Raw genomic sequence first — 26,451 nt, 5'->3', positions numbered from 1 at the left:
GGCCGGCATGACTGCATGGAGTGCTGTTACCTTCCCGCCGGAGGGGTACCTATTGATCTCACATTGGCATGTTTTCGAACTGCTAGGTTGGCAGAAGCTGGAGCTAACAGCGGCCACTCACGCCGCTCCCGGGGTTTGAACCTGGGACCTTTCGGTCTGCAAGTTCAGCAGCTCAGTGCTTTAACACACTTCGCCACCAGGGCTCCTTATTTTGTTCTTAGCAATACACAAAAGAAACAAGATCCTTTTCTGTTTTGTGATTATCCATCACTGGTGGAAGACAACTTCTTGGGGGAAAGAAGATGTTATTAATCAGGTTGCAATATAACTAATCAAGCTCTTATGAGGCACTGCTCAACAATCATCAGCAGCGTAGGCAAGAAATGCAATAGGTCTACAACAACACTTTCTTCTTTGAATTTTTCCTTCTGTTTCAGGTTTAATGTTTAAAATAGTATGGATACTATAGTCATGGCTTTAAAAGAGTCTGGAAACTATACTGATTTTCAGTGGCATGGAACACTGAGACATCACTGTCCTTGATGTATGTTATAGGATTGTTGAGTGTTCTTTACCTGCTGTATCAATAACATGGCTTTCCCCAGAAGTTGTAACTATGTTATCTCCCAAATGCTCCAAGTCCCAAAGAAGAGACTGTGTTGTGCCACCAACAAGATACATCACTGTATGCTAGAGGGTGAAGGCATTAGAAATACTTTATTGTTGCCACTTGCACTCTCATCCAAAGGGTTCAGCCAAGAGATGAAAATTGTTTGTTTACAGCAAATGGAGAGTCTGGAGCCTTTACAAGAGGGTGGCAGATTACTTCCACATGGTTTCATCAAAGATACTGCAGGCTAGGTAATCACAGAGGAACAAATTTAGTTAACTCCATGGTTGCTGTCTAAGGCCACTATGCACATCTGCAATGCTGTCTCCCACAGGGACAGCTGACCTTCAATTTTTACTAGATCTTTTTTCTTTCCTGTTCTTATTGGCAGTGAAAGAAGAAACACTTTTCCATCTATTCCCCAAGTGCTGAGCCACATTATTAACCATGACCCAAAGAGCGCATGAAGAATCTCCCTACAAGGGAGCTCAATGGCTGTAGGATACCCATAACAGTAGTGAGAAAGGCTTTGTGCTCTTCCATTTGCTCAAAGAAATACAAATCAATGCAATCAATATTAAGCAACTAAGATTGGGAGGAAATGTTTTGTCATAGTGTTGATTAACAATAAGGAGAAGACTGCCACCTGGTGAACAAAGAATAGCAATACTGAGTCACAACTGTCACCAAATACAGTCTTGAAGAAACCACAATGCACTCCTTAATTTTTCAGTTTTCAAAGAATAATGGAGGATGGGCAGCTGTATTTTTCTTTTACTATTACCACAGCCTAGATTACCAAACCAAAGGGTAAAGGCAGTTGCAATCAAAAATATATCTGGAGGCTGACAGCTGCCTTATCCCTGTGTAAAGGCTTTTGGAATGCTTCCAATTCGAAACTGCCATGTGAGCATATTAGAGAAAGGAGTGTGCTTCAAATATAAACTATCATCTCTACTAAGATTCATCTAATGCACTGCCCAGCTTTTTCATGCTGGGGAGGGATGACTCTAGGTGTGGCATTAAAGGCAGTTGAAGGGATGAAAACAGAGAAGTATTGGCTGAGCACTTTGAAGAGTAAACACCCATGGACCCTTTCAGCATCAAAATCAGCAGAGCCTCAGCTAAAGATCTGCTGAAAAGTGACTTGTTTACAAGACGCTACACTCTCAGAGTGCTATTTCTCATATTTTAAGGAGCAAAAGGATACAACTCCATTCTCATGATTGGGGTCAGGGGAGAGGAGACACCTTAAGCAGAGGAATTTTTTTCCAGCTGTGCTGTGAGCTGCTGATTCTAGACAGTAAGAAAGTCAACATGTGGGAACTGCTACTAAAGTCAGAAAGGCAAGTATTGCTGCAGGGGCCTTCAGAGTCTCTCTGACTTCATCTGCATCAACCCATTCAACTGTCCATACAGAGGAAGGCCACACCATGTCATGTGAAAACACAGGGTCATGCTCAGCACAGACCAGCTGGCTCTTAAGGATGGATCCTTTGGATAAGCCAAGGTGGACAGCAATCACAAAGGCTGCTTAGGCCCATGGTCATGATCTCCGGTCAAGTCCTCAACATCCTGCAGGGCAAACCATGACACTATAGAGTTAACTGGGATCCAGCCCATGACAACATTTGAGGGGGGGGGGATACATAGACAGTCAGGTTTTCTATAAGTGGGAAACAATATTTAGCCCTGTGTGGATAGCACTAGCTTATGTTTCTGGCTCCTCCTTTCAAGAACATGAAAATAAAGTAGGCAATAAGCAGTCCCCACCACAGGAAAGGATAATTTGTATAATTATGTCAGGCTGGGGAGCAAAAAGAGGCATCAAGAAGCTGCTTTGAAATGAACACATCCTTCCTCTTTTAGAGAAGCTTCCAGATGTTCATCACCTTCATTTCATGGATTTTTTGAGAAAGAAGAAAAAGCAGGCTAGTGTAGGATCAGACACATAAATCCTTAGCACGTACTTTAGCCCCTGTAGAAATAGGCTTTCAGTTTTCAAAGAGAGTAAGTCCAGCTGCCTTGCATTGCTCCCTGGTGCATAGAACTGTAAGTATATTCATCTCAACTGCACAGTAAACATTGGGTAACCTTATTTTGTCTCCAACTAGCACGCTAGGCACAAGGAGATGTCCACTAGCAATTTCAGCATCAAGCTAACAGATCTAATTCAAGTAGAGGCCCCTGTTCAGGACTTCCATTCATAAAAAGAGAATCCATTCAAGAAAAGCCAAAGGACTGAAGAGGCAAGTCGAAAAGAAGCTTGAAGGAGCTCCCAGCAGTTCTTTCCTTTGTCCAGCAGAAAGCTCAAAACTCTTCACTGTGCCCGGAAACTCAAAGGGACACCAAGGGGGTTTAGACAGAGTTAGCAAGAGGCTGTGCTGGCATCTGAGGCAGGTTTGCAGCTCTGGTCTGTAGAAAGCATTTGGCTTGAAGGGTTTGACAGTTACCATTTAATCCAATTTAAGTTACAAAAAAGGAGGAGGATGAGTGTGAACATTACAAAATAATCTTGATATGGGAACAATAACCAGTTACAGCTTCCATTATGTGCAGGAAAACCTGCTCTAGCATGGTCGTTCAGCGCGGACCAGAAACCATGGGGGCTTCTTGCAGCCCAGGCATCCTGGGATTGAGGGGCTCCCTGCAAGGTCCCCTGGGAAGTGGAGTTAAGACGCAGCCACCAGCTCTGGCTTTGGTTCGACTCTGACTGGTGATGTTTCTGTGGAGAAAAGGAAACACATATCTGAAGAGGAACTCTCTCTGACAAGACTAGAACTAAACACACTCTGACCAACAGTTCATCAAGTCCCCTCTATTGCTTGAATTCAGCTTTCTTGATCGGAGGCAGAAATTTAAACTGCCACATATTCATACAGAGAAATCCCACCATAGTTAATTGCTCAGGTAGACCCATGCATTTCATTTGCACTGCAGGAAGATCTTGATTTTCTCTATGACTGTATATTAGGGTCAGAACAGGACTGAATTACTGGTGTTGTCTTGATACGGTTTAATGGCCAAGGACAGCTAACATATTAGATATTACTCTCCCCCAAAGATACTAGTACATGTTCAGCATGCTCCCTGAGGAGGTAACCTTGGTATAAGAGCACTACAGTTTTACTCCTCAGTGGACAAGAAACAGCATTTTCTCTGCCTATCAACCTAAACTCTCAAAAAAGAGAGGGAGGGACAATGGAAAAAGAAGTAGGTACACCTAGGTTTACTACACTCTGACAGCTTGGCTATATCACAGTCACCTATCCACATTTGCTGGGATTAAGGGCACAGGATGCCTGTGAACACCATGTTAAAACTTGTGCAATGATATAAACATTTACAAACTCAATGCAATATAGGAGTAATTACATATAATCTATCTTAGTAAGATCTAGTAAAGAACAGTGACATTACAGTAGAGTCTCACTTATCCAACGTAAACGGGCCGACAGAACGTTGGATAAGCGAATATGTTGGATAATAAGGAGAGATTAAGGAAAAGCCTATTAAACATCAAATTAGGTTATGATTTTACAAATTAAGCACCAGAACATCATGTTATACAACAAATTTTACAGAAAAAGTAGTTCAATACACAGTAATGCTATGTAGTAATTACTGTATTTACGAATTTAGCACCAAAATATCATGATATATTGGAAACATTGACTACAAAAATGCGTTGGATAATCCAGAACGTTGGATAAGTGAGTGTTGGATAAGTGAGACTCTACTGTATTTAAGAATCTGAGCTCTAAAACCATAGAAGAGCCTGGTTTAATCCCCATCTTAACAATGAATCTACTCCATGCCTTTGGTCAGGGTGGGCAAGCATAGGTTATGGGCTACATCTATCTCTCCATGGTCCTTGTACCCCCAGATTTTAGGAGGGGGGCATATTCTGCCCCTAATGGTCAAGAGCCATCTTTTAGTCATGTTTTCAGACATCTAGCTCCGTTTCACTTTTTCAAAGACCTCTACAGAACTTTTTATTGAAATCAAGTAATTATGAAGGGTCAAAACATGATGAAATAGAAGAAGCACCCCATTAGAGGTAGCAGTTGTACTACAGTCCATTTTGGGGAAACCGTTTTACCCTTCATCTAAACTTGGAGGGGATGTGGCCTTTTAAGACCCATGCGTGGAGTAATGAGTAATGAACATTCTTAAAAATTGCTCTTTTCATTTTCATCATTACAATTCTACCACTTTCATGTTCGATATGGGGATAATACAACTAACTCTACAAAAAATTTGATTACTCTTTGATAACTCCATAAAGGACAACAAGAGAATTAATATGACTGGCATAATACAGTATGCACCACTGTACAAAAAACTTACAGAGATGCTTACAGACTTAATATTGGAACAGATCCTGCCAAACATTCCATTGAACTTCCCTCATAAAACATATTTCATAGAAACATATAAAATGTGCACAACAGAAACATCATAGGGAGAAAGGCAACAAGATAAAGCTACCTGGAATCTTTTCTGGGAGGGGTTCTGAAGGAACTTCTGGAAGATCAATCTGTTCCTATGAAAAGAGAGGGCATGTTGTAAAACACATATTCTGTGGACAGCAAAACCTTAAACCAGGAATTCAACTTCTTCTCTCTTCACCTAAAAGTACCATCTGCTGCTATAGTGAAAAGATCAAATTCTTTCCCTCTTTGGGAAATACTGTTGAAGCACTCTGCAGGAAGAAAGCTTCAGCATTGCACCACTGCAGTGACTCCCTGGAAAAAAGGTTGTGCCAAGATGACTGCTCATCACTTTCTATCCTTGAGGCATTAGGGGTGTCAGGGCAGTTTGAACAGCTGGAAATTTGGCCTAATCTGTTCTGTCCAGATGGACACCACTGCTGCCACCCTTTCCCTGTGCTGATGAGCAAAGGGGCAGAATTGATTGTGCCCATATCGCCACCACTCCTTTTCGCTTCTGCAAGTGGTGTGATGCAATTATACCAACTCCAACTTTTAGACCAATAAGGGTTAGTGGTCTCTCCTGGAAATTTCCTGAGGCAGCAATTTATTTTTTACATAGGTTGCCGCCATCTTCAGTACCATTTAACATATAGTTTCAGAACAAGCAGGAGGACCTCCACTCACTTCTAAACTTGCTGCAATTGCCCACTTGCTGCTTCAGAGCCAAGGAAGACTAGCTTTGGGTCAAAAAATATTCTGCTTCTTTATCTTTAAATGTCACGGAAATGATCAAGAAATCCCTTTAAGGGATTCATAAACAGATGAAAATAGCTATAATTAGGGCTCTTTTTGTACATCAACTGCCCAGCTCTGGCACAGGAAATGTCTCTCTGATAAAAAAAGCCCTACTATTTCACAATGCAGCTCATTAACATTTACCTGCGTGATGGCATCTAATTCTGCTAAGATGGCATCTTCATCCTCAACAGTGAAGCTTCCAGCCAGTATCTCATCTATTTGCTGCAAAAGCAAAGGGACACGTATCTCAATAGCACAAGAGTAGCAACATTGTTAAGAGAGCAGAATCACAAGAGTAACACAGAGTAACACTCATTTATAAAACAGCACTATGGTTCAAGAAAAGGTAATATTTGACTTGTTTAGGATATCTGGATACCTAGTTTAATCTTGCTTTAAGAGTATGTATTAAGCTAATCGACATCTGCATACAACACAGTAAAAGAAAATGGCTCTTTCCATGAAGTTCAAGCAAGGGAGGTGGCACAAGAGAAATATCTTTAACATCCAACTGGGTAAAATGCCAGTTACAAAAATGAACAGGAGCCCCTGGTGGTGTAGCGGGTTAAACTGCTGAGCTGCTGAACTTGCTGATGGAAAATAAGCACCTGGTACTGCTTAGAGGAGTTCTGGGATGTCACATGGAGAGCATACATACCCTCTGGTACTCCACGGCTTCTTGGGTTTCATCCATGATCCTTTCCACTTCTTCTATTGACATGACCTACAGGAAGAGAAACCATACATCACGTATAAAGAAAAATGAACGAATAGCCAATATAGTCCATGCATCTTCACAAATACTTACCTGGTGCATCTTATTTAAACACTCATTGCCAATTTTGAGGCCTTCAATAACTTTCATCTCTATTTGTGTAAATTCAATATCCTGAACCTGAAGGAAGCAAAAAAAAATGAAAAGGGGGTTAAGAAGTGCTGCCGGTGAATGTATTCCACATCTACCTGCCATCTTAGCAATGACTATACAAGAAGGCAAAGAGTAGTTCGTACAATGTAGATTGTGCACCTAAACAATCAATAATAATAATAATAATAATAATAATAATAATAATAATAATAATAATAATAATAATAATAAACAACTTTATTTTTGTATCCCGCCACCATCTTCCCGTGGGGACTCGGGGCGGCTTACATGGGGCCAAGCCCAATGACACAATTAAAATAGAATAAACAAAAACATAATACACAATTCACAGTATAAAATAGATAAAAACAGCAGTACAGTATAAAACGGAATATTATGACAGTGTTTAATGATATCAACCAACCACCAGGCAAAATTTCTATTGTCTTCATGGGAGGGGTGAATAAGGCAGCAATTATGTGATACTAACCTCTGTACAACACTGATGAGCCTATATGACATTAAAAAGACCATTCTCCTTTACTCACTGGCAGTGGTGGCCATGAGCTAACCTAACTCCTTGGCAGAGATACAGTCAACAAGCCCTGCAGGCAGTCCCACACAGACCACAAATGCTCCAACATTTTCAGTTGAGGATCTCGCTATATCCCAAACAATGGTAAATGGTCAATTTAGCTGCCAAAATCCACCACTCTATATACCTATGGATAAATCTAGAAATGTTAGTCAAAAAAAATCAACCCAAAAATCCTGGGTTGACTTATCTCCAGGTCAATGTAAATACTCACCTCTTTATCCAAGGAATCATACCCTTTTCTGAGCAGAGTGGCAAAAGCAAGAGCTTAGTCCATCCCAGGAGAACAAAAAAGAAGCACTGATCCCCTCTACTCTCTCTGCTGTGGTACCAGTGATGGTTTTTTTTGATGTTTGGGTAGGGAAATGGTGGATAGTCCTAAGGCTCTCCACTGAATAACCCTCCATGGATCATATTAAAATCCCTAATTTTGGCCTCACAATGTGCCCTCAATTATGCATGAGGTTGATTTATACTTGAGTTATAATGAAGCTAACAGGTCTAATTCAAGTAGAGGCCTATGTTCAGGACTGCCATTCGTGCAAAGAGAATCCATTCAGTAGCACATCAATACCACCACCCCAGAAGCCCTGAAAACAAGGCCAGAAACATACCATACGTTCCAGGTTGCTGATTTGGTTTTCCGTCTTGTCCAGCAGTTGTTCTTCATACCGCTTTTTTTTGAGCAGAAGCTTGGCTTTCCTAAATGGGGGAAGAAACCCATTGACCTCAAATGCAAGCCACTTCTTTAAAGTATTTTACAATTTTGTTGTATCAACCAACCATGTTTCATCAAATTCCAACAGTATTTTACTAGTTATCCAAAGAAAGAACCCAGAAAGCAGACCTAGAGATGTAACACATTTATGGAAATTTTGAAGCCATTGAAAAAATATTTCCTGTTTTTATTTCAAAAATGTAGGTAATTTGTAAAATTGAAAAAAGTGATATTAGTACCCTTTACAGTTTAAATATATGTAAAGGTAAAAGTTTCCCCTTGACATTAAGTCTAGTTGTGTCCAACTCTGGGGTTGGTGCTCATCTCCATTTCTAAGCCAAAGAGCCGGTATTGTCCATAGGCACTTCCAAGGTCATGTGGCCAGCATAACTGCATGGAGCACCATTACCTTCCTGCCAAAGCCATACCTATTGATCTACTCACGTTTGCATGTTTTCAAACTACTGTACTAATTTAGCAGAAGCTGGGGCTAACAACGGGAGCTCACCTCCTCCCTGGATTCGAACCGCCAACCTTTCGGTCAGCAAGTTCAGCCACCAGGGGCTCCTTAAATATATGTACATAACATAAAATATATTATGTAAACAACATTACAAAAATATACAATTGTGTTTAGGCTAAGGTTGTCATGTTTAATTGAGAAGTACCATTCTCAACAAGGTTCTTGAAATGTAAGGGATCTCTTTGGTTTGCCACTTTATTATGAGTAGGCAAAAACCATAATTTGAAACAGAAAATAAAGCATGCTTTCATATAAAAAGAAGAAAAGATTACCAAGAACAGGAACTACATGATGATTATTATATTTATTTGTAATCTGCTTTTTTCCCAGAACTGGGACCCAAAGTAGCTCAGTGATCAGACACTGCACATTTACTCCTCATTATAAAAATATATATGCAGGTACCAATTTCTCATTTCCTCAACTTTGAACTTTCATTTCTTTCTGGGGAATAAAAAAAACAAAAACCATTTACTCTGTTTTTTTTTCCTCTGCACGTCTTCACATCAATAGGTAAAATGCATCCAAAAAGACCCTCCGCATAAAAGCATGCACTCCTGCACAGAACTATAAGGCTTTACCTTATTCATTGTGTATGCCTTTAGAAAAAACCACAAAGTGTAGCACCAAAGTAGCTCCTAGTTCTGTCATGTTTAACAGGAAATATCAAAAACTGATTCTGGCACATGAAATTATTAACATTATTACTGAGTCATTATGTAGGTTAGGTAAAGATTTTCACCTGACATTAAATCTAGTTATGTCCAACTCTGGGGGTTGGTGATCATCTCAATTTCTAAACCAGAGAGCTGGTGTTGTCTGTAGACATCTTCAAGGTCACGTAGCTGGCATGACTGTATGGAGCGCCATTATTTGCTGGAGCAGTACCTATTAATCTACTCACATTTGCATGCTTTCAAACTGTTAGGTTGTCAGAATCTGTAGAAGCTCATCCTGCTCCCCTGGATTTAAACCGCCAACCTTGCAATCAGCAAGTTCAGCAGCTCAGTGATTTAAACCATGGCGCCACCGGGGGCTCCACTATGTAGGTTAAATCAGTGTAATTAGAAAGCTTCACTTACGACAACCACGCCTGCCTTAAATAGGACAAGTTGATATGGTTATTCTCTCCTCAAACTGTGCTCCTCCAGATGTTTTGAACTCTCACACTTCCTAACAGCTGGTAAGCTGGCTGGGATTTCTGGGAGCTGAAGTCCAAAATACCCCGAGGAACAGTTTGAGAACCACGGCTTTACAAGGAAAAATTTGCATAGAGAAAATGTATCTAATGTATAATAGGTTTCTGTGAATATGGAAATGCATTTTCCAGTTAGGACAATAAGCAAATCGCTTAATGCCAGCATTTCTCTATCTAAATACATCCCATGTGAGGTTGTGACGGCATCACATTAATAATACATTGATATCTAAAACCACTCAAAAAGAAGTCCATGAAGAAAAATTCAAACTCCGGCTCCTTACACACAGCTGTATAAAATCCATTGAACTGAATTATATGGCAATGAGGACTCAGATAACCCAGCTCAAAGCAGATATTGTGGATTATCTGCTTGATATTCTGGGTTATATGGCTGTGTGGAAGGGCCCTCCATGACTCAGAAGTGACTTACTCTTTCCTGCCATCCTTTAGTAGTTGCCGAGCAAAAGCCCTTTCCCGCTCCAACTGCAGTGATATTCTTTTCTGATATTGCTTCAGTTTGTCTCGCTGCTGTTTCAATTGCTAAATAAGAACAGAAATGGGGTCATTAGAAGAGGTACCATCAAGTCTTACAAGCACCATAAAGAAGTGGCAACAATGGCTGGCATCCTGTTAGTGGTATACAAGTCATAACTCTGCATTATGTCTGTGTATACTCTTTACAGAGGTAGATATGCCTTTCTCTCTCCACAATGGCCCCTTCCATATAGAGAGTGGGGGAATCTGAGAAATATCTGGCTATGTCCCCGTAGCCCAGTGGTTCTCAACCTGTGGGCCCCCAGATGTTTTGGCCTACAACTCCCAGAAATCCCAGTCAGTTAACCAGCTGTTAGGATTTCTGGGATTTGAAGGGCAAAACATCTGGGGACTCACAGATTGAGAAACACTGCAGTAGCCAGATGTAAAAAGATTACAGCAGTTGCTGAAACCTCTGGAGGACTAGAATGGATTTCCGAAGATGATGCAATCCTATTCCACCTGACTATGAGGATATAGCCAGATGCTCCTCCAATTTACCAGGCAAAATGGCAGGGGGGGGGGGGATATAGATTCCTTACTCGACTGTTAGCTTCTCCTCCCTCACTGCTTTTATTTGGGAAACATTTTGAAGAAAAGGAATTAACTAAAGTAAAACAGAGAAATGGAAGAAAAGGGGAAATCAAAAGTATGAAAGGAGCAAGTTTCTAAAAAAATAGAAAAAATAAAGGAAGAGAAAGAAAAACAAAACAATGCCTTCCATTTATTCTTTCAGTAATGATACAGATTAAGCATCACTTATCTAGAGTTCTGAACTTCAAAATACTCCAAAAATTATCTACATGGATGGTTGAAAATATTTTGTTTTGTGATGGTTCAATGTACACAAATGGTGCTTCATATGCAAAATTATTAAAATACATTAAATATATAAAATTGCTTCCAGGCTATATACATAAAGTGTATATAAAACATAAATGGATTTTGTATTTAGACTTGGGCCCCATCTCCAAGATCTCACATTATGTATGTATATGCAGAGGCATCCCAAAATCCAAATGATAATATCCAAAACACCTCTGGACTAATGCATTTTGGATAATAATCCACATTCTAACTGTACATCCTAGATAGCACTATGTAACAAAATTTGAAAAAAATTATGTTCCTGGTTGAAAGTGTCATTTCTGGTTCAGTAACGGATGTCCCGTCCTGTGCGATCCTGGGAGTTGTAGTGTGTGGTGGCACCAGGGCTCTCCGGCGGAGAAGCCTGGAAACAGATCCCAGAATCCCAAAGCACTGAGCCACGACAGTCAACACGGCGCCAAAGTGCTATAACTATCAGTGTAGATCAGGCTTGGGCAAACTTGGGCCCTCCAGGTGTTTTGGACTCCAACTCCCACAATGCCTAACAGCTTCGGGCCCCTTGCTTTTCCCCCTGAGGATCTTAGGAATGGTGGGAGTTGGAGTCCAAAACACCTGGAGGGCCCAGCTTTGCCCAAGCCTGGTGCAGACTCATCTCCTCCTCAAGGCCAGGAAGGAAGCGGAAGCCTCAGGAACTGGTGAGAGGCGCGCCTCTCTCGCCGACTGAGGGCCTGCTGCTCCCACAGCCGCCGGCCAGCTGGCCGGCCTGCCTTCCCTCCCTCCAGCCCCGCTGGGCTCTCTCACCAGGACGGCCTTATCCTGCTCGGTGACCCGGCTCCGCCGCTTGCGCCCGAACAGATTCCCCATCGCCCCGGCCCCGCCCGCCTGGGCCTACGCTGGCCCCGCCCAGCCCTCACTACGGCGCCCGCCGAGGCTCACGCTTCTGGGCAGAACGCGGACGCCGGGAAGAGGCGCCCTGGCAGGGGAGCACGGAACATAGAGATAGGAAGGAAGCGGAGAGTGACGCGTCACGTGTATGGCAAGGACACTTCCGGGTTTGCCATCCGGTCAGAAGAGTGAAGCCTCCTCTCCAAGGATGGGCCCAACTACACTGCCCTATCCATGCATGACATGGTCAGTGTCCAGCCACGGGTAAATTTCGCCCCTCCGGGTGTTTTGGACTTCAACTCCCACAATTCCTAAGAGCCGATAGGCTGTCGAAAGCTTTCAAGGCCGGAATCACTGGGTTGCTGTGAGTTTTCCGGACTGTATGGCCATGTTCCGGAAGCATTCTCTCCTGACGTTTCGCCCACATCTGTGGCAGGCATCCTCAGAGGTTGTGAAGTCTGTGGGAAACGATGCAAGTGGGATTTATATATCTGTGGAAGGTCCAGGGTGGGAGAAAGAACTCTTGTCTATTGGAGGCAAGTGTGAATGTTGCAATTGACCACCTTGATTAGCATTGAATCCCCCAGGCAGGAAGCAGCTAGACTTTGAAATGCAAGGCTAGTCAGTGCTAATCAAGATGATCAGTTGCTACATCCACACCAGCCTCAAACAGACAAAGAGTTTTTTCTCCTAACCTGGACATTCCCCTCTTGCCTAGTTTCCAACAGACTTCACAAGCTCTGAGGATGCCTGCCATAGATGGGGCCGAAATGTAAGGAGAGAATGCTTCTGGAACATGGCCGTGCAGCCCAGATAACTCACAGCAACCCAGTAAGCTGTTAGGAATTGTGGGAGTTGAAGTTCAAAACACCCGGAGGGCTGAAGATTGCCCATGCCTGGACTGTAGACTCATCTCAGTGCAGTGTAACTGCTTTATATGAGTCTACGCTGACCATACAATGCTGCTCCAAACTGCATTACATGGCAGTGTATCATGTGGCAGATGTCTGTGAAGAAAAGCCCCCATCTTGGCTTGAAAAAGGCATTTTATTATGCCTGTCCAGCTTCCTATCAATCACTGAGCCAGAAACACTGTAAAACCAAATGTTATTTACAATATAAAGAGATGGCACATAAGGTAGTAAAAAGCAATAGATGATGAAACTAACAGTAATAATTTATTTGTCTTTCAGAAGCAAATGGAGAATACAGTTATTGTGTATAAAAAACCACAAAGTATAAACTTGGCATTATACTAAATGTCCTTTGAGCAGTAGCTGCCTTTGGTGTTGCTACGTATGAGAAGGTCCTCCATTGTGCATGTGGCAGGGCTCAGACTGCATTGTAGTAGGGGGTCTGTGTCACATGTCAGAGACTCCATCTTGTAGCACCATTTCTTAAGTTTAGCTCTGCATCTTGTGGTACCAGAGTAATATATAGTAATAATTATATATAAAATATATATAAAGTAATTATAGTAATACAGTAGAGTCTCACTTATCCAAGCTAAACGGGCCAGCAGAAGCTTGGAAAAGTGAGTATATTGGATAATCAGGAGGGATTAAGGAAAAGCCTATTAAACATCAAATTAGGTTATGATTTTACAAATTAAGCACCAAAACATCATGTTATACAATAAATTTGACAGAAAAAGTAGTTCAATACATAGTAATGTTATGTTGTAATTACAGTATTTACGAATTTAGCACCAAAATATCACGATATATTGAAAACATTGACTACAAAAATGGCTTGGATAATCCAGAGGCTTCAATAAGCGAGGCTTGGATAAGTGAGACTCTACTGTAATTACAACAGCAATGACTAGAGCACTGTTGAACTTCATTTTGTTAGTTTCGGCCCATCTTTCGTCTGTTAAAGTCATTCTGAATTCTGCTCCTGTCTCCTGTCTACAATACCATATCATCATTTGCAGTATACAGGGTATCCCAAAAGTCACCTTATATAGGGTAAGTGATTAATTGTATCTAAATGAACCTTTATTTACAAAATACACTTTAAAATTTTTACAAAATATTCTCTATGTGTTGTATATCTGAAAGAATTAGATGGATAGATGATTGATAGATAGATAGATAGATAGATAGATAGATAGAGATACAGTAGAGTCTCACTTATCCAACACTCGCTTATCCAGCATTCTGGATTATCCAACGCATTTTTGTAGTCAATGTTTTCAGTATATCGTGATATTTTGGTGCTAAATTCGTAAATACAGTACTTACTACATAGCATTACTACGCATTGAACTACTTTTTCTGTCAAATTTGTTGTTAAACATGATGTTTTGGTGTTTAATTTGTAAAATCATAACTTAATTTGATGTATAATAGGCTTTTCCTTAATCCCTCCTTATTATCCAACATATTCGCTTATCCAACATTCTGCCGGCCCGTTTATGTTGGATAAGTGAGACTCTACTGTATATGCTATATTACAATATATAATATTAGTTTTTTTAAAAAAAAATTCCTATGTATGGGATAATTTTTTGGGACATCCCATGTATAGGAAATTATAATTTCCATATACAGACAGTTGCCAATTTATGAACAAGATTGGTTCTATAGGTTTGTTCTTAAGTTGAATTTGTATGTTAAGTCAGAATAGGGACATTTTTAAGTGTAACTCCAGCCGTGTGTGTGTGTGTGTGTATATATGCTTTGGATAGCATAGGAAGGGGTAAACACCCCTGTTGTGTGTTTTTTGCTGTCTGTGCTCTTGTTCAGAAGATTTCATCTCACTTCATGTCCTTCTTATAATTGGATTCTGAAAAATTTGTCTTCTTGTGGAAACAAGGATTAGATGGAAAGCTTCAGTTGAGACATCTTTCCCCATGATAATTCTTTTCAGGAGTGAATTCCCCTTCCGAGGGGTAGATTTCTCTCATTTCTAAAGTACCCAAACATTCAAAATATGGAGAATGTCTGGTCCCAGGTATTTTGGATATGGGATACTCAGCCTAAATACATATATTTATGACAGGCTACAAAAATAGCCTGAGGAACAATAGATAGCTTTCTTATTTGCCCATATTAATAACTGGAAATTCTAAGATTAACTCTGCACTCAGCTTTGGTTTCTACTGTTTGAATTTTACTTTGTGTCACTAGCTGGAATCTAAGGCAGCCAGAAGATGATAAAAGGGACTACGCAATAGCTCCAGGTTAGCTGACAAGTGGCAGGGAACCTTCAATCCCTCAGTCTAAAGAAATAGAAGTCTGGAACCACCTCTGTTTTGCATCAGTTAAGACCAAATAGTGTTTTCTAATACCGCATAAAACATACTGCAAAGTGATCTTGTCCCTGGGGAATTATCCTTCCTTGAGATAGCTGTAATGGGGTTGTATGAGGTGAACCTTAAGGGTTGCCTCTTATTTATTCATGGCATTTATGTACTGCTTAATGTAGAATCAAGAGGACTTTATCTCCATTTTCATATTTATAAGAATTATACTGAGTGATCAATAAGCCTGTTTAGCTTTTATCTAGATAACTCTGATGGCAACAGCGATGTGACTAATAAATCCTGCATCTTGTTGGTTGTCAGCACCACTGTATTGGCAGCTACTTAGATGAGAGTGTGAAAGCTTCTTTACTAATCATTCCGCTACATAAAGCAGTCCTTTCTTAGTGAATTATGTGCACACAAAACCACTCAACTCTTTAAGTGCACAATACATGGTTTTAAAAAATACATGAAACCTCTTGGTTTCATCTGATATCATCTAAATTCTGAGTTTCATTGCATTGGATTCAAGCGAGGCATGTTGGCCCCTTAGATATACATTCATTTTTCAAACATGCATCCAAATCCCTCTGCCCTCTCTCCTAGAGTTTTTTTTTTCTTTTTTGCTTATCATTCTGCCTTCCCTTTTAGAGGCCAACCTCCCACTTTCGTGGGTGGTATCTTTGTGACAAGTGCTACTTATAATAGGTCCAGCTGTATAATACTCAGATTTAAAAATGAACATTCATCCTATAATTTTGTTATCTACTCTAGGAAGTTGGTCCAGATCCACTTTTATAATTGCTAGTTGTTGTTGTTGTTGTTGTTGTTGTTGTGTGCCTTCAAGCCATTTTCCGATTTATGGTACCTCTAAGACAAACTTATCATATGACTTCTTGGCAAGAGTTGCTTAGAGGGGTTTGGCTTTGTCTTCCTCTGAGACTGAGAAACTGTGACTTGCCCAAGGTCATCAAATGGTTTTCCATGGTTGAGCGGGGATTCAAACCCCACTCAAAATCTTAGTCCAACAGTAACACTATTACACTATGCTAAAGATTTCATCAAACAGAGCTGGAGAAAACGAGGGAACGTGGGATAAATCCTCTTCTTTGTGCATGGAATCATATTCTTTGTGTAGCGTTATGTCTTTAAAGAAGATAATTTACTTACTCCCCCCATCTCACAGGATCACCTCCTCCCAGCTCAACCAACTTAGAGGAGACAGGAGGCATTGTTTTTAAGGGAGATACAATTTCTTTCCATGGGCTCCCCTGCTCCGAATAACTTTAAACAGGCACTAAATGATGCTTCTGGTAAAAATGAATTAATTTACGCCTCCGGTTAAATTTATTTATGTTGTTTTATATCCTGCCCTCTGTCCTTCATTGAGAGATTCAGAGCGGCTAACAATCTGCAATAATTCAATGCCGTTCAAACATAAGACAATATCAGTTTGAAACACATATGGATCACCTATAAAATTAAAACAACAGTACATAATAAAATAATATTAAAACCAACAATATTTTTTAAAAACCAACTCCCTCTTATTACCATAATTGAAATCTATTGCCAATAACCCAGTTACTCATTGTCTTCCCCAAAGGCTTCCTTCCACAGAAAGGTTTTCATTTGCTTTCTGAAAGACAACAGGGAGGGAGCCATTCTGATGTCCTTAGACTCCAGCTCCATGTGGAGACATGAGAGAAGCCTCTCACAAGGATGGTAAAAACATCATAACATCCAGCAACACCCCTGGGCAATATTCTTGCAGACAGCCAATTCTCTCACAACAGAAGCGACTTGCAGTTTCTCAAGTTGCTCCTAACATGGAAATAAAAAGGTAGTGAATTCAAGAGATGAGAAGCCATTACCGAGAAGGTCCCCTCATTCCCACCAACCGTGCCTGAGATAGGGGTGGGACCAAGAGTAGGGACTCTCCAGCAGGTCGTAGTACTCAAGCAGACTCATATCAGGAGATGTGGTCGAATAGATAGGTTGAGGCTGAACTGTTCAGGATTAAAGGCTAAAACCAATGCCTTGAATTGTGCCTGGAAGCAAACTGGTAGCCAGTGGAGCTGTTGCAATGGGAATTGATTGTTCCCTGTACGATGGTCCAGTGAGCAGCCTGGCCGCAGACCTTTGTACCAGCTGAAGATTCCGGACAGTCTTCAAGTCTACATAGAATGCATTACAGTAATTTAGTCTGGATGTAGCAGGGCATGGACCACCGTGGCCAGATCAGACTTCTCCAGGTACGGGTGCAGCTGGTGCACAAATTTTAATTTTGCAATGGTCCCCCTGGCCACTGCCGACACCTGGACCTTCAGGGTCAGTGATGAGTCCAGGAGAACATCCAAGCTGCGGATCTACGTCTTCAGAAGGAGTGTAATCCCATCTAAAACAGGCTGTAACCATATATCCTGATTGGCCTTCCGACTAACCAGGAAGATCTCTGTCTTGTCAGGATTAACTTTCAGTTTGTTCACCCTTATCCAGTCCGATACTGCCATCAGGCACTGGTTCAGGGTTGAGACAGCTTCCTGGGAATTGGGGAGAAAAGAGTAGTAGTTGGGTGTCATCTGCGTAGAGGTGACACTGCACTCCAAAACTCTGGATGATCTCATCCAGCGGCTTCATGTAAATGTTAAAAAGCATGGGGGATAGAACAGACCCCTGAAGAACCCCACAAGACAAAGGCCATGGGTTTGAACAGGATTCCCCCAGCACTTTCTTCTGGGACCAGCCCTCCAAGAAGGGTCAAAGCCCCTGAAAAACAGTGCTCCCTAGTCCCATTTTGGCAAGTCAGCCCAGGAGGATACCATGATTAATGGTATCAAAAGCCCTGAGATGTTTAAGAGAACCAACAGGGACACACTCCCCCTGTCGAGCTCTCTGTGGAGGTCATCCACCAAAGCGACCAAAGCTGTTTCCATTCTGTGGCCAAGTCTGAAGCTGGACTGATAAGGATTGGAACAATTTATTTCTTCCAAAAATCCCTGAAGTTTTGAGGCCACCACACGCTCAAGACAATTGCCCAGGAAAAGGAGGTTTGACACTGGCTGATAATTGGGATCCAGTGATAGCTTTTAAAATAATGGCCTCACGACTGCCATTACTTTGTTGGAATTTCATCTTCTCTTAAAGAATCATTTACCACCACCTTCATCCACTCCACCAGTCCCCCTCTGGCTCGTCTGATCAACCAGGAAGGGCAGGGATCCAGAACACACGTGGTAGGCCTTGCATTCCCAAGGATCTTGTCCACATCTTCCGGCTGGACAAACTGAAAAGAATCCATCAAAACTGGACAAGCAGGTGTCCCGAGTCACATCCTTAGAAACTGTATTCAAATTCGCATCCAAATTGGAACAGATCTGAGCAACTTTATCTGCAAAGTGCCAAGTGAACGTTTCACAGTGAGCTGCCGACTGGTCAGCGATCCCATTTGATGAATTAGGATACAAAAGTCCTCAGACCATGTGAAACAGCTCAGCTGGACAGTTCTCTGCAAATGCAATGTTGGCAGCGTTATAAGATATATATATATATATTGCTGCCTTCATTGCCATGGAGTAGGCTTTGGAGTAAGCATTAACCCGTGTTAGGTCAGACTCGCTATGAGTCATCTGTCAGTGGTGCTCTAGTCCACTCCTCATTCACTTCATCACCACCAGCTCTGCATTGTGAGAGGGGACATTCAGGAGCAATCGTGTCAACTACTCTGGCCATTTCCCCATTCCAGTGATCGACCAGAGCTTTCACAGGATCACCTACCGAGGTGACGAAAAACTCCCTAAGAGCTGTCGGGGACCCATCTGGGTCCATCAGTCTCCTGGTGCTGACAATCTTAAGTGGTCCTCCACCCCTGCGGAGGTTAGAAGTCCAGTGAGCCTAAACCTGACCAGGTCCCTGCGGAGGTTAGCCTAAACCTGTGAGCCTAAACCTGACCAGGTAGTGATGACAATGGTCCATGACAATGGAACTGTAGATAGTTCCTCCACACCACCATCATCACCATACCACCCTCTTCCTTCGGCACCATCTTTCAATTTGGAACAAACCATGGTTTTGAATTAATGCAGAACAAACCAAATGATTTTCCTCCACGCCCCCCCCCCCCCCCATCTCCTCATTTCCTCACACCAGGAGGACGCAAGGAGCAAAGTTATGGCAGCCACTTAATAGGCACTTAATTGAGGGGGTTTGGGGTGGCTACATGCCATCCCAATTTTAATTGGAATTGCATGTAGCCCCCCCCCCCCAGGAAAGCCCGGGTTTTGGGGGGGCAGTGGGGACAGAAACCTGCACTAAAATAGGTTTTTTAAAACTGCTTCAGTGTGGGTTTTGGCACTGTGTGGAAGCACTAAATATGCTAAAAAGGGCCTGAACAACTCTAAACATGCTCTGAACACCCTTTAAAGGGGACTGAACAACTCTAAACAGTCAAAGAGACACTAAATATGCTAAATAGGTACTCCCTCCCAATCCCCTTACTCTCGATGAGACAGCAGGCATCATTCTTAAGGCACATCCCGCTTCTCTGGGCTCCTCTCCTTCCCCTCCCAGTTATTCTCAATTGTGGGAGTATGAAACCTACTTGGCACTAGAACTTACAGTAGGAAGTTAAAAAAAAGGAAAGCGAAGTGAAAAAGCTAGCAATAGTGCCATTCCAAAAGCAAAGATTACTATGAAGGAAAATGACAGGAAAAGCAAAGTGGTGATATTTTGAAATTTCAATATTTCTAACGATTAAATTAATTAAAAATGAAGCAGGATTTTGGGAGAGAAATGTCAGTGCTTGGTAGGAGACCCCCATAGGAATGCCATTATTCCACATCACTGAAGCGATTCTACATAGGCAAATTTGATAGATTTCATCCCATGTTTTCTCCCCACTTTTCTCTCATTTCCACACAAATAATGAGCTAAGAGGATGATAAGGTCTCCTGTGTCCCTGTGCAGGGTGGTAGTCTAATTCTGTGGAGGTTTTTAAGCACAGGCCATCTGTCAGGACTGCTTTAATTGTGTATTCCTGTATAGTAGAATGTGATTTTACTGGATGGTCTTTGCGGCCTTCCAATTCTATGATTCGAATTATATTTATTTGCTCCAGTTCCTCCATGCTACTCCATGTGTTCTTCCACTAGATGGCATCATAGACTCGTCATCTCAGCTTTGGCACTTTGTCTCAGAAAGCAGTTTTCTGCAGTGTTGTTCAAGGCAAAGGATCTATGGTCAGGTGGATAAGAAACAGCACATTTGTCAGTACACAAACCAAACAATTGAAAGTTTGCATATAGGAATACAATGAAATATATCAACAGAGTATTCCCAGGAAGGTACATAAGTCTGTGAATATTTGTTTACACTGGCAGGTCTAGACAGAAGATCATTTATACTGATTTCAGGATTTTTCCATCCAAGAAATCTGATAGAAATTGAGGCAGTAATTGAACCCAAGAAGTCAGCATTATTTTCTGAAGCCTTTTGGGCTAAACATGCCTGCAGCTATGCATAGTTCACTCTTTTGTATAAATAACAAGCATGCAGATTTTGGTGTGCAGCATTCAACATCATGAGCTTTTTTATTGATACTTAAAGCTCATGTCTATTCCTTATGGGTAATATTGTTGAAAATCCCTTTCATTCCAAACAAACCTTCCCTCCTCCCTTTCTCTTACAACCACATTTTTCAATCTCTTCCACAGTATATTATTGTAATGGTCTATTTAAAAATTCACTTGATTGTTTAGTGGCTTAGATTTGCCATTGCTTTGAAACATATAACTAATAAATGGTCTCCATGTATTGTGAAATAAATCTTATTTTGTTTCCTTACCTTATGGTTATAGTGATCAGATTGCACATAAATCTGAATGCTATTGAAATCTCCAAAAGGGCTGATTTTCAGGAGTTGAAATGTAGTTTCAATGCTTCTCCCTTTGAGATAATACGAATTATGCAAAGCCTGTTAATATGCAAGCATGCTTAATTTATATAATCTTTGACTGCAGTCCTAATTTATAAAGAGTTTGTATTATTCTGGTTCATTATTTAAGCAGCACAGGCCTGAAAACCATTTAGAACCTAGCAAAGTATTATTTAATGTCAGCAAGGATGTAGGATCTTATGCAAAGTATTAATCATGTTTCTAGGAGGAGATCTAGGAGACATATAACCCTAGAGGTAAGGAAAATGAGATTCCAGCCAAATGTATATCTCTGAAAGTTATCAGTGAGCAATATGAATGCATGTAAGTACTGTTATGCTCAAGACTAGAGACTGGAAAAGACTATACTGGTGGATTTCTGTGCCTCTTTGATTAAATTAAATTGAGCTAATTCTGCTCATTTCTACTAGTATGTTTAAGTGGAGATCCCATTTTCCTCCCACCCAGTCACTGTTGTGGATTGTTGCCTTTCTGTGTTTTTTAATAGTAAGAGAATTAGCTTTGTAGAAGATTGGACCTCAGAGGGCATTATGTACAATTTATGTTGACTGTTTTAGATGTAAATAAATAGAAGCTTTACCATGGCTTCTGAACCAAAGTTTACCCTGCAGTGTAATAATGTGCCAGTCAGGTTTGTGAAATAAGTAAAAGTAACTTTACTTCAGTTCAATAGATCAAACACAGCAACAATATATACAGTAGTCTCTCTCATTTCTTACCGAGAACAGAGGGAATAAACAGTCTTTTTAAAACAGCCTTTAAATATGCTTCATTGCCTTAAGAATGATCAGACTTCAGAGTTGGCAGCCATTAATTCCATAGCTGTTACCTCTTCGCTCTCTGAGGTAAAAGAGCCTGCTCAAACTGTTTCTCTCAGCAGCAAGCCAGAGACAGTAGCCAATCAGAATGTTGGCTGCTGGCACGCTTAGCCAATCAGTTGCTGACACATGTCTTTCCAGTCAACCTAATACATCATGGTGCCTTTTACAAATCCCCACAATTTATTCTAGAGGAAGCAGAGACTGGAGCTCTCAAACATAGAAAGGGCCAATTTATGTTGGATTTATAGACTGCAACACCTGATTGCACTTCTCAGAAATCAGTCGCCAATTTCAGCCAATACCGCTCTGTGGCAATGGTTCAGCAGATTCTTTATTTCTCAAGTCACAGATCTCTGCTCAGGGTAGAAGCTGTGCTCTAAAGGCATGATGTGTGGCTTTCATGTCCATTATCTAGTAGTCCATGCTGCTTTGTTCAAAGGTCATGTCAATAGTTTTTCCAAATTATTTTTGGTTTAGAGCATTTTCTAAGTATAACACTTAGAAATCTCAAATGCATTTAATGTATTAATACTGCTGCATATCATCTGCATTTGAATGCACATACAGTAGAGTCTCACTTATCCAAGCCTCGCTTATCCAAGCTTCTGGATAATCCAAGCCATTTTTGTAGTCAATGTTTTCAATATATCATGATATTTTGGTGCTAAATTCGTAAATACAGTAATTACAACATAACATTACTGCGTATTGAACTACTTTTTCTGTCAAATTTGTTGTATAACATGATGTTTTGGCGCTTAATTTGTAAAATCATAACCTAATTTGATGTTTAATAGGCTTTTCCTTAATCCCTCCTTATTATCCAAGATATTCGGTTATCCAAGCTTCTGCCGGCCTGTTTAGCTTGGATAAGTGAGACTCTACTGTATATCCCATATGGCAGAATGTGTATCCCATCTATATTTTAACATGTTTGCGGTGGTGAAGTCTCTTGAACTGCAATCACTTTTGGAGGTCTGCATGATTGTAACAATCATTTGAGGATGCCTTAACAGACTTTTAGGGGAAACAAGTCCATATGTGTGAGGCCCTGCATCCATTTTTTTTCTGTGCCAAGAGCAACTTGAGAAATTGCAAGTTGATTCTGGTGTGAGAGAATTAACCATGTGCAAGGACATCACCCAGGGGATGCCCAGATGGTTTGATGGTGGGAGGCTTCTCTCATGTCCCCGCATGAGGAGCTGGAACTGACAGAGGGAGTTCACCCACTCTCCCCAGATTCAACCTGTGAGTCAGCAGTCCTGCCGGCACAAGCGTTTAACCCGTTGTGCCACTAGGGGTTCCATTCCTGCATCAATGAGGGAAGTACAATGGCCAGTTTAGTCTGGATGTCGGATCTTGGCTCTAAAACAATATGGGAATAGGCCAAGGAAACGGGACACAGTTCTGAGAAATCAACCAACTATGGATGAGTAAAAAAGCCAGGTGGAGGCATGGTGCCAATTTAATAACAGACTGAAAAACAGGAAGAGTGGGTAAAAGAAAAGCTTGAGGAAAATGCATTAGTAACAGTGAATCAGACCCTGAAAGAGCCTTGCTCCCAGAGGGACTGCATTTAAGCAGAGGAAGGGCAATGAAAGATGGCAAAGAAAGTGAGACAAAATATGCAGTAGGCTAAGAAACAGGATCTGAGGAAACACCCGGAAACAGTTCAGTCCCAGGTAGAAAAGAGAATTCTGACAGATTCTATATGGACTAAAGACAGGACGGTCTACAGATTACTGAGTTGTTTGTAAGTCAGATGTTTGTAACCCGGGGACTGCCTGAACCTCCTGATTTTAGGTTTAAAATGTTTCGGCAGGCCTTTGGAGATAGTCATTAATTAATCAGCCCCAGTGGGTTTTTAATAATTTATCCTGTTTTTATTACAGTCTTACCATTTATGTGTTTTAAATGAAATTTTTATCTTGTATTGTTGTTTATATTGATATATTGTATTTTTGTTTTATCTTTTTATATTGTGATTGTATTGTGTTGCTTATATTTTGTTCTTATGTTGTTTGGGCCACTGCCCCATGTAAGCCGCCCCGAGTCCCCGTGGGGAGATGGTGGCGGGATATAAATAAAGTTTTATTATTTTATTATTATTATTATTAAAAACGTCTCCTAAGAAAGTTGCTTATTTATGACATCTCTGCTGTCCTTGACCTTCAAGAATAAGGCATTTGATGCCCCTCCCCTGTGTGACAGCCATAAGCTAGTGGAAAACGACAACATATTTCATCAGTGTAATATACAATGAGTTCTTTGACCTGGAGTTATTGTCAAGCTCTGGTTTTTAATGGGATGTTTGAGGTGCTAAATCAACACAAAACATTGCTAGAGATGGACCAAATGAGCTCCAGTTATTGCCACTTGCTTATACAAACAAAGCTAGAAATCTGATACTTTATCACCGCTCCCCTTCATGTTATTACTGGGGCTAATGAAAGCTGTCACTAGCTGTTGATTATACCCTGCCTGACTGCCAATATATATCCTCACACGTGAAAGTAGTAATTGATTCTGCAGCTCAGATAAAATGCCCAAGAAAATCAAAATTGAAATAACAGTCTATCAGTGTGTGCAAGTTCAGCTGATGAGCTTCAGCAACTCATGTGTGTACATATGCTGGCCATCCTGTGAGAGAGAGAGAGAGAAAGAGAGAATGCAGGCCAGTATCATGGCTGGTTTGAAGAACATTTAGGAGCACTTAATTTTGCTACCAACAGAACTCATATCTGCATCTTCCTTGCTGCTATAAAAAAAATCTATACCAGAGCTTTCCAAATGGTGTGTTGGCTGTGATGTATAGTGATGCTGAAATTTGTAGTTTTCTAAGTCCTGTGGTTAGTGGAGAGATGCTGGCAAGCTTTCTAACTGCGGATGGTGAATATCTTACCACGTTAAAGGCAAACGACAGAGTCTTTATTCAATTTGTGCAAAAGGGACAGTTGTACAGCATGGATACTTGAAGGGTACAAGTGTAAAAATACATTCAAAATCAGACATCTTCATACACATAAGTTTCCATTCACTGAGATTGTCCCATTTTGAAAATTCCTTTCATCTTCCCTGATTGGCCAGCTCCAAGACGCCGGCCAGTGTCTTCCTTGGCCTCTGATTGTCCAAGCCAGCGCTTGCCTTCATTGGTGTAAGTGCCATTGACGTAGCTGGGGATCTCCTCTCAGGTGGGCAGGGAAGCCCCGAGGCTTCCAATGAGCCGGTGGAGGCGGTCTGAGAGAGAAAGGGAGGGAGCTCCAGAGGCTATGCCAGTCCCTGGGTGTGTGGTGGTGGAATTTAGTGAACAAAGGAATGTCCAAAAGCCGTTCTGGCACGATTAGGCAGATTCCAGGCCCTGTCAGAGAGCACAATGGGAGTTGTTGTCCTTGACAGATCTCCATGTTAGGAAACAAAGAAAGAGGCTCAAAGATGTATATTTGTTGATGTGATTGTATTTGAAGTTGATGTGATTGTAATCATACACTTGGACCTCGGCTGCAAGCCCTGGGAGTCACGAACTCTTTGGGCCTGCAGGCCACGCACATACTCAAAGAGCCTGTGACTGCCAGGCCTTGTAGCCGAGCACCAAGTGCCTAGTAAGAGGCACTCTGTGCTTCGCTCGGCTCTCGGCTGCAAGCCCTGGCACCACACACCACACACCTGCAAAGCGCACACACACTCTCTCTTAAAGAGAGTCTGTTTCCAAGTTACTGTGTGTTGATAAGTACAGTGGGAGCTTACTACCCATTTAAAAAGATAATGGAGCCTGAAAAGTAGGGGGGGGGGGGCTTGCTATCCATTTAAAATGATAATGGAGCCTGAAGAAGAGCCAAGGGTTCAAAAGCAGCATTAATGAGCCACAGACTGCATTTTGCCTATCTGGATTCAGAGACAGGTATTTATCCCACCAACTCTAACAACTCAAATGAATGCTGGAGAGATCCTGAGGATCAGTGTGAAATGGTGAAACCCTCTAGCCCTGAAACAGAGGGGAAAGGGAACATGGGAAGCCCTCCCATGTTGGCCAATGGGATGAAAATTTTCATTCATTCGGACGAAAGAACAAAACAGATCATTCAGAAAGGCCCTATCTTCGGAAGCAGCTCTCAAAAACTAAAACGGGGCCATATGAATGAAACAAACAGAAACCGATAGTGATTCTATACAAATGCACAAAAATAGTGAAGATCAGATGTAGCGGACCGGCCTGGGCCTGAACGGCTGAGCTGGGGTGCGTGCCCATGTGGTGAGGCTGGAGGTTATGGCAGGTAGGCTGCTGCAGGCCTTTGTAGGCTCATGGGAGACCATGGGGACAGAGGCCGTTTCCAGTTCATCAGGTCCTCTGTCCTTGGCAGGGCCGGTCCAACAATGAGCCAAATTAAGCAGTCGCTTCGCGCGCAAAACATATGGGGCACAGTCGAGACTGCT

The 26,451-nt window shown here is 41.5% G+C and overlaps 1 protein-coding gene across 1 annotated transcript; it reads right to left on the bottom strand.

The window, feature by feature from the left end:
• Positions 1 to 698: 698 nt before the first annotated feature.
• Positions 699 to 12,071, bottom strand: chmp6 (charged multivesicular body protein 6). Its single transcript, XM_003217048.4, has 8 exons — positions 11,913 to 12,071; positions 10,180 to 10,289; positions 7,922 to 8,009; positions 6,653 to 6,739; positions 6,503 to 6,568; positions 5,986 to 6,066; positions 5,102 to 5,156; positions 699 to 3,335 (listed from the first exon to the last, which is right to left on the bottom strand). The coding sequence occupies exons 1-8, from the start codon at positions 11,973 to 11,975 to the stop codon at positions 3,283 to 3,285; spliced, it is 603 nt and encodes a 200-aa protein (XP_003217096.1). The 5' UTR covers positions 11,976 to 12,071; the 3' UTR covers positions 699 to 3,282.
• Between the last annotated feature and the right edge of the window lie 14,380 nt (positions 12,072 to 26,451).

The sequence above is a fragment of the Anolis carolinensis genome, chromosome 2 (assembly GCF_035594765.1).
Source record: "Anolis carolinensis isolate JA03-04 chromosome 2, rAnoCar3.1.pri, whole genome shotgun sequence".
NCBI classification, from domain to species: Eukaryota; Metazoa; Chordata; class Lepidosauria; order Squamata; family Dactyloidae; genus Anolis; species Anolis carolinensis.
This window is presented reverse-complemented; position numbering and strand designations above follow the sequence as displayed.

Coding starts and splice junctions, on each gene's coding strand:
- chmp6 (XM_003217048.4), bottom strand. CDS start 11,975: ATGGGGAATCTGTTCGGGCGCAAGCGGCGGAGCCGGGTCACCGAGCAG. Junction 8,010..10,179: donor CTAAAGGATGGCAGGAAAGA/GTAAGTCACTTC, acceptor TCCCCCATTTAG/GAAAGCCAAGCTTCTGCTCA. Junction 5,157..5,985: donor AATTAGATGCCATCACGCAG/GTAAATGTTAAT, acceptor CTCTTTTCATAG/GAACAGATTGATCTTCCAGA.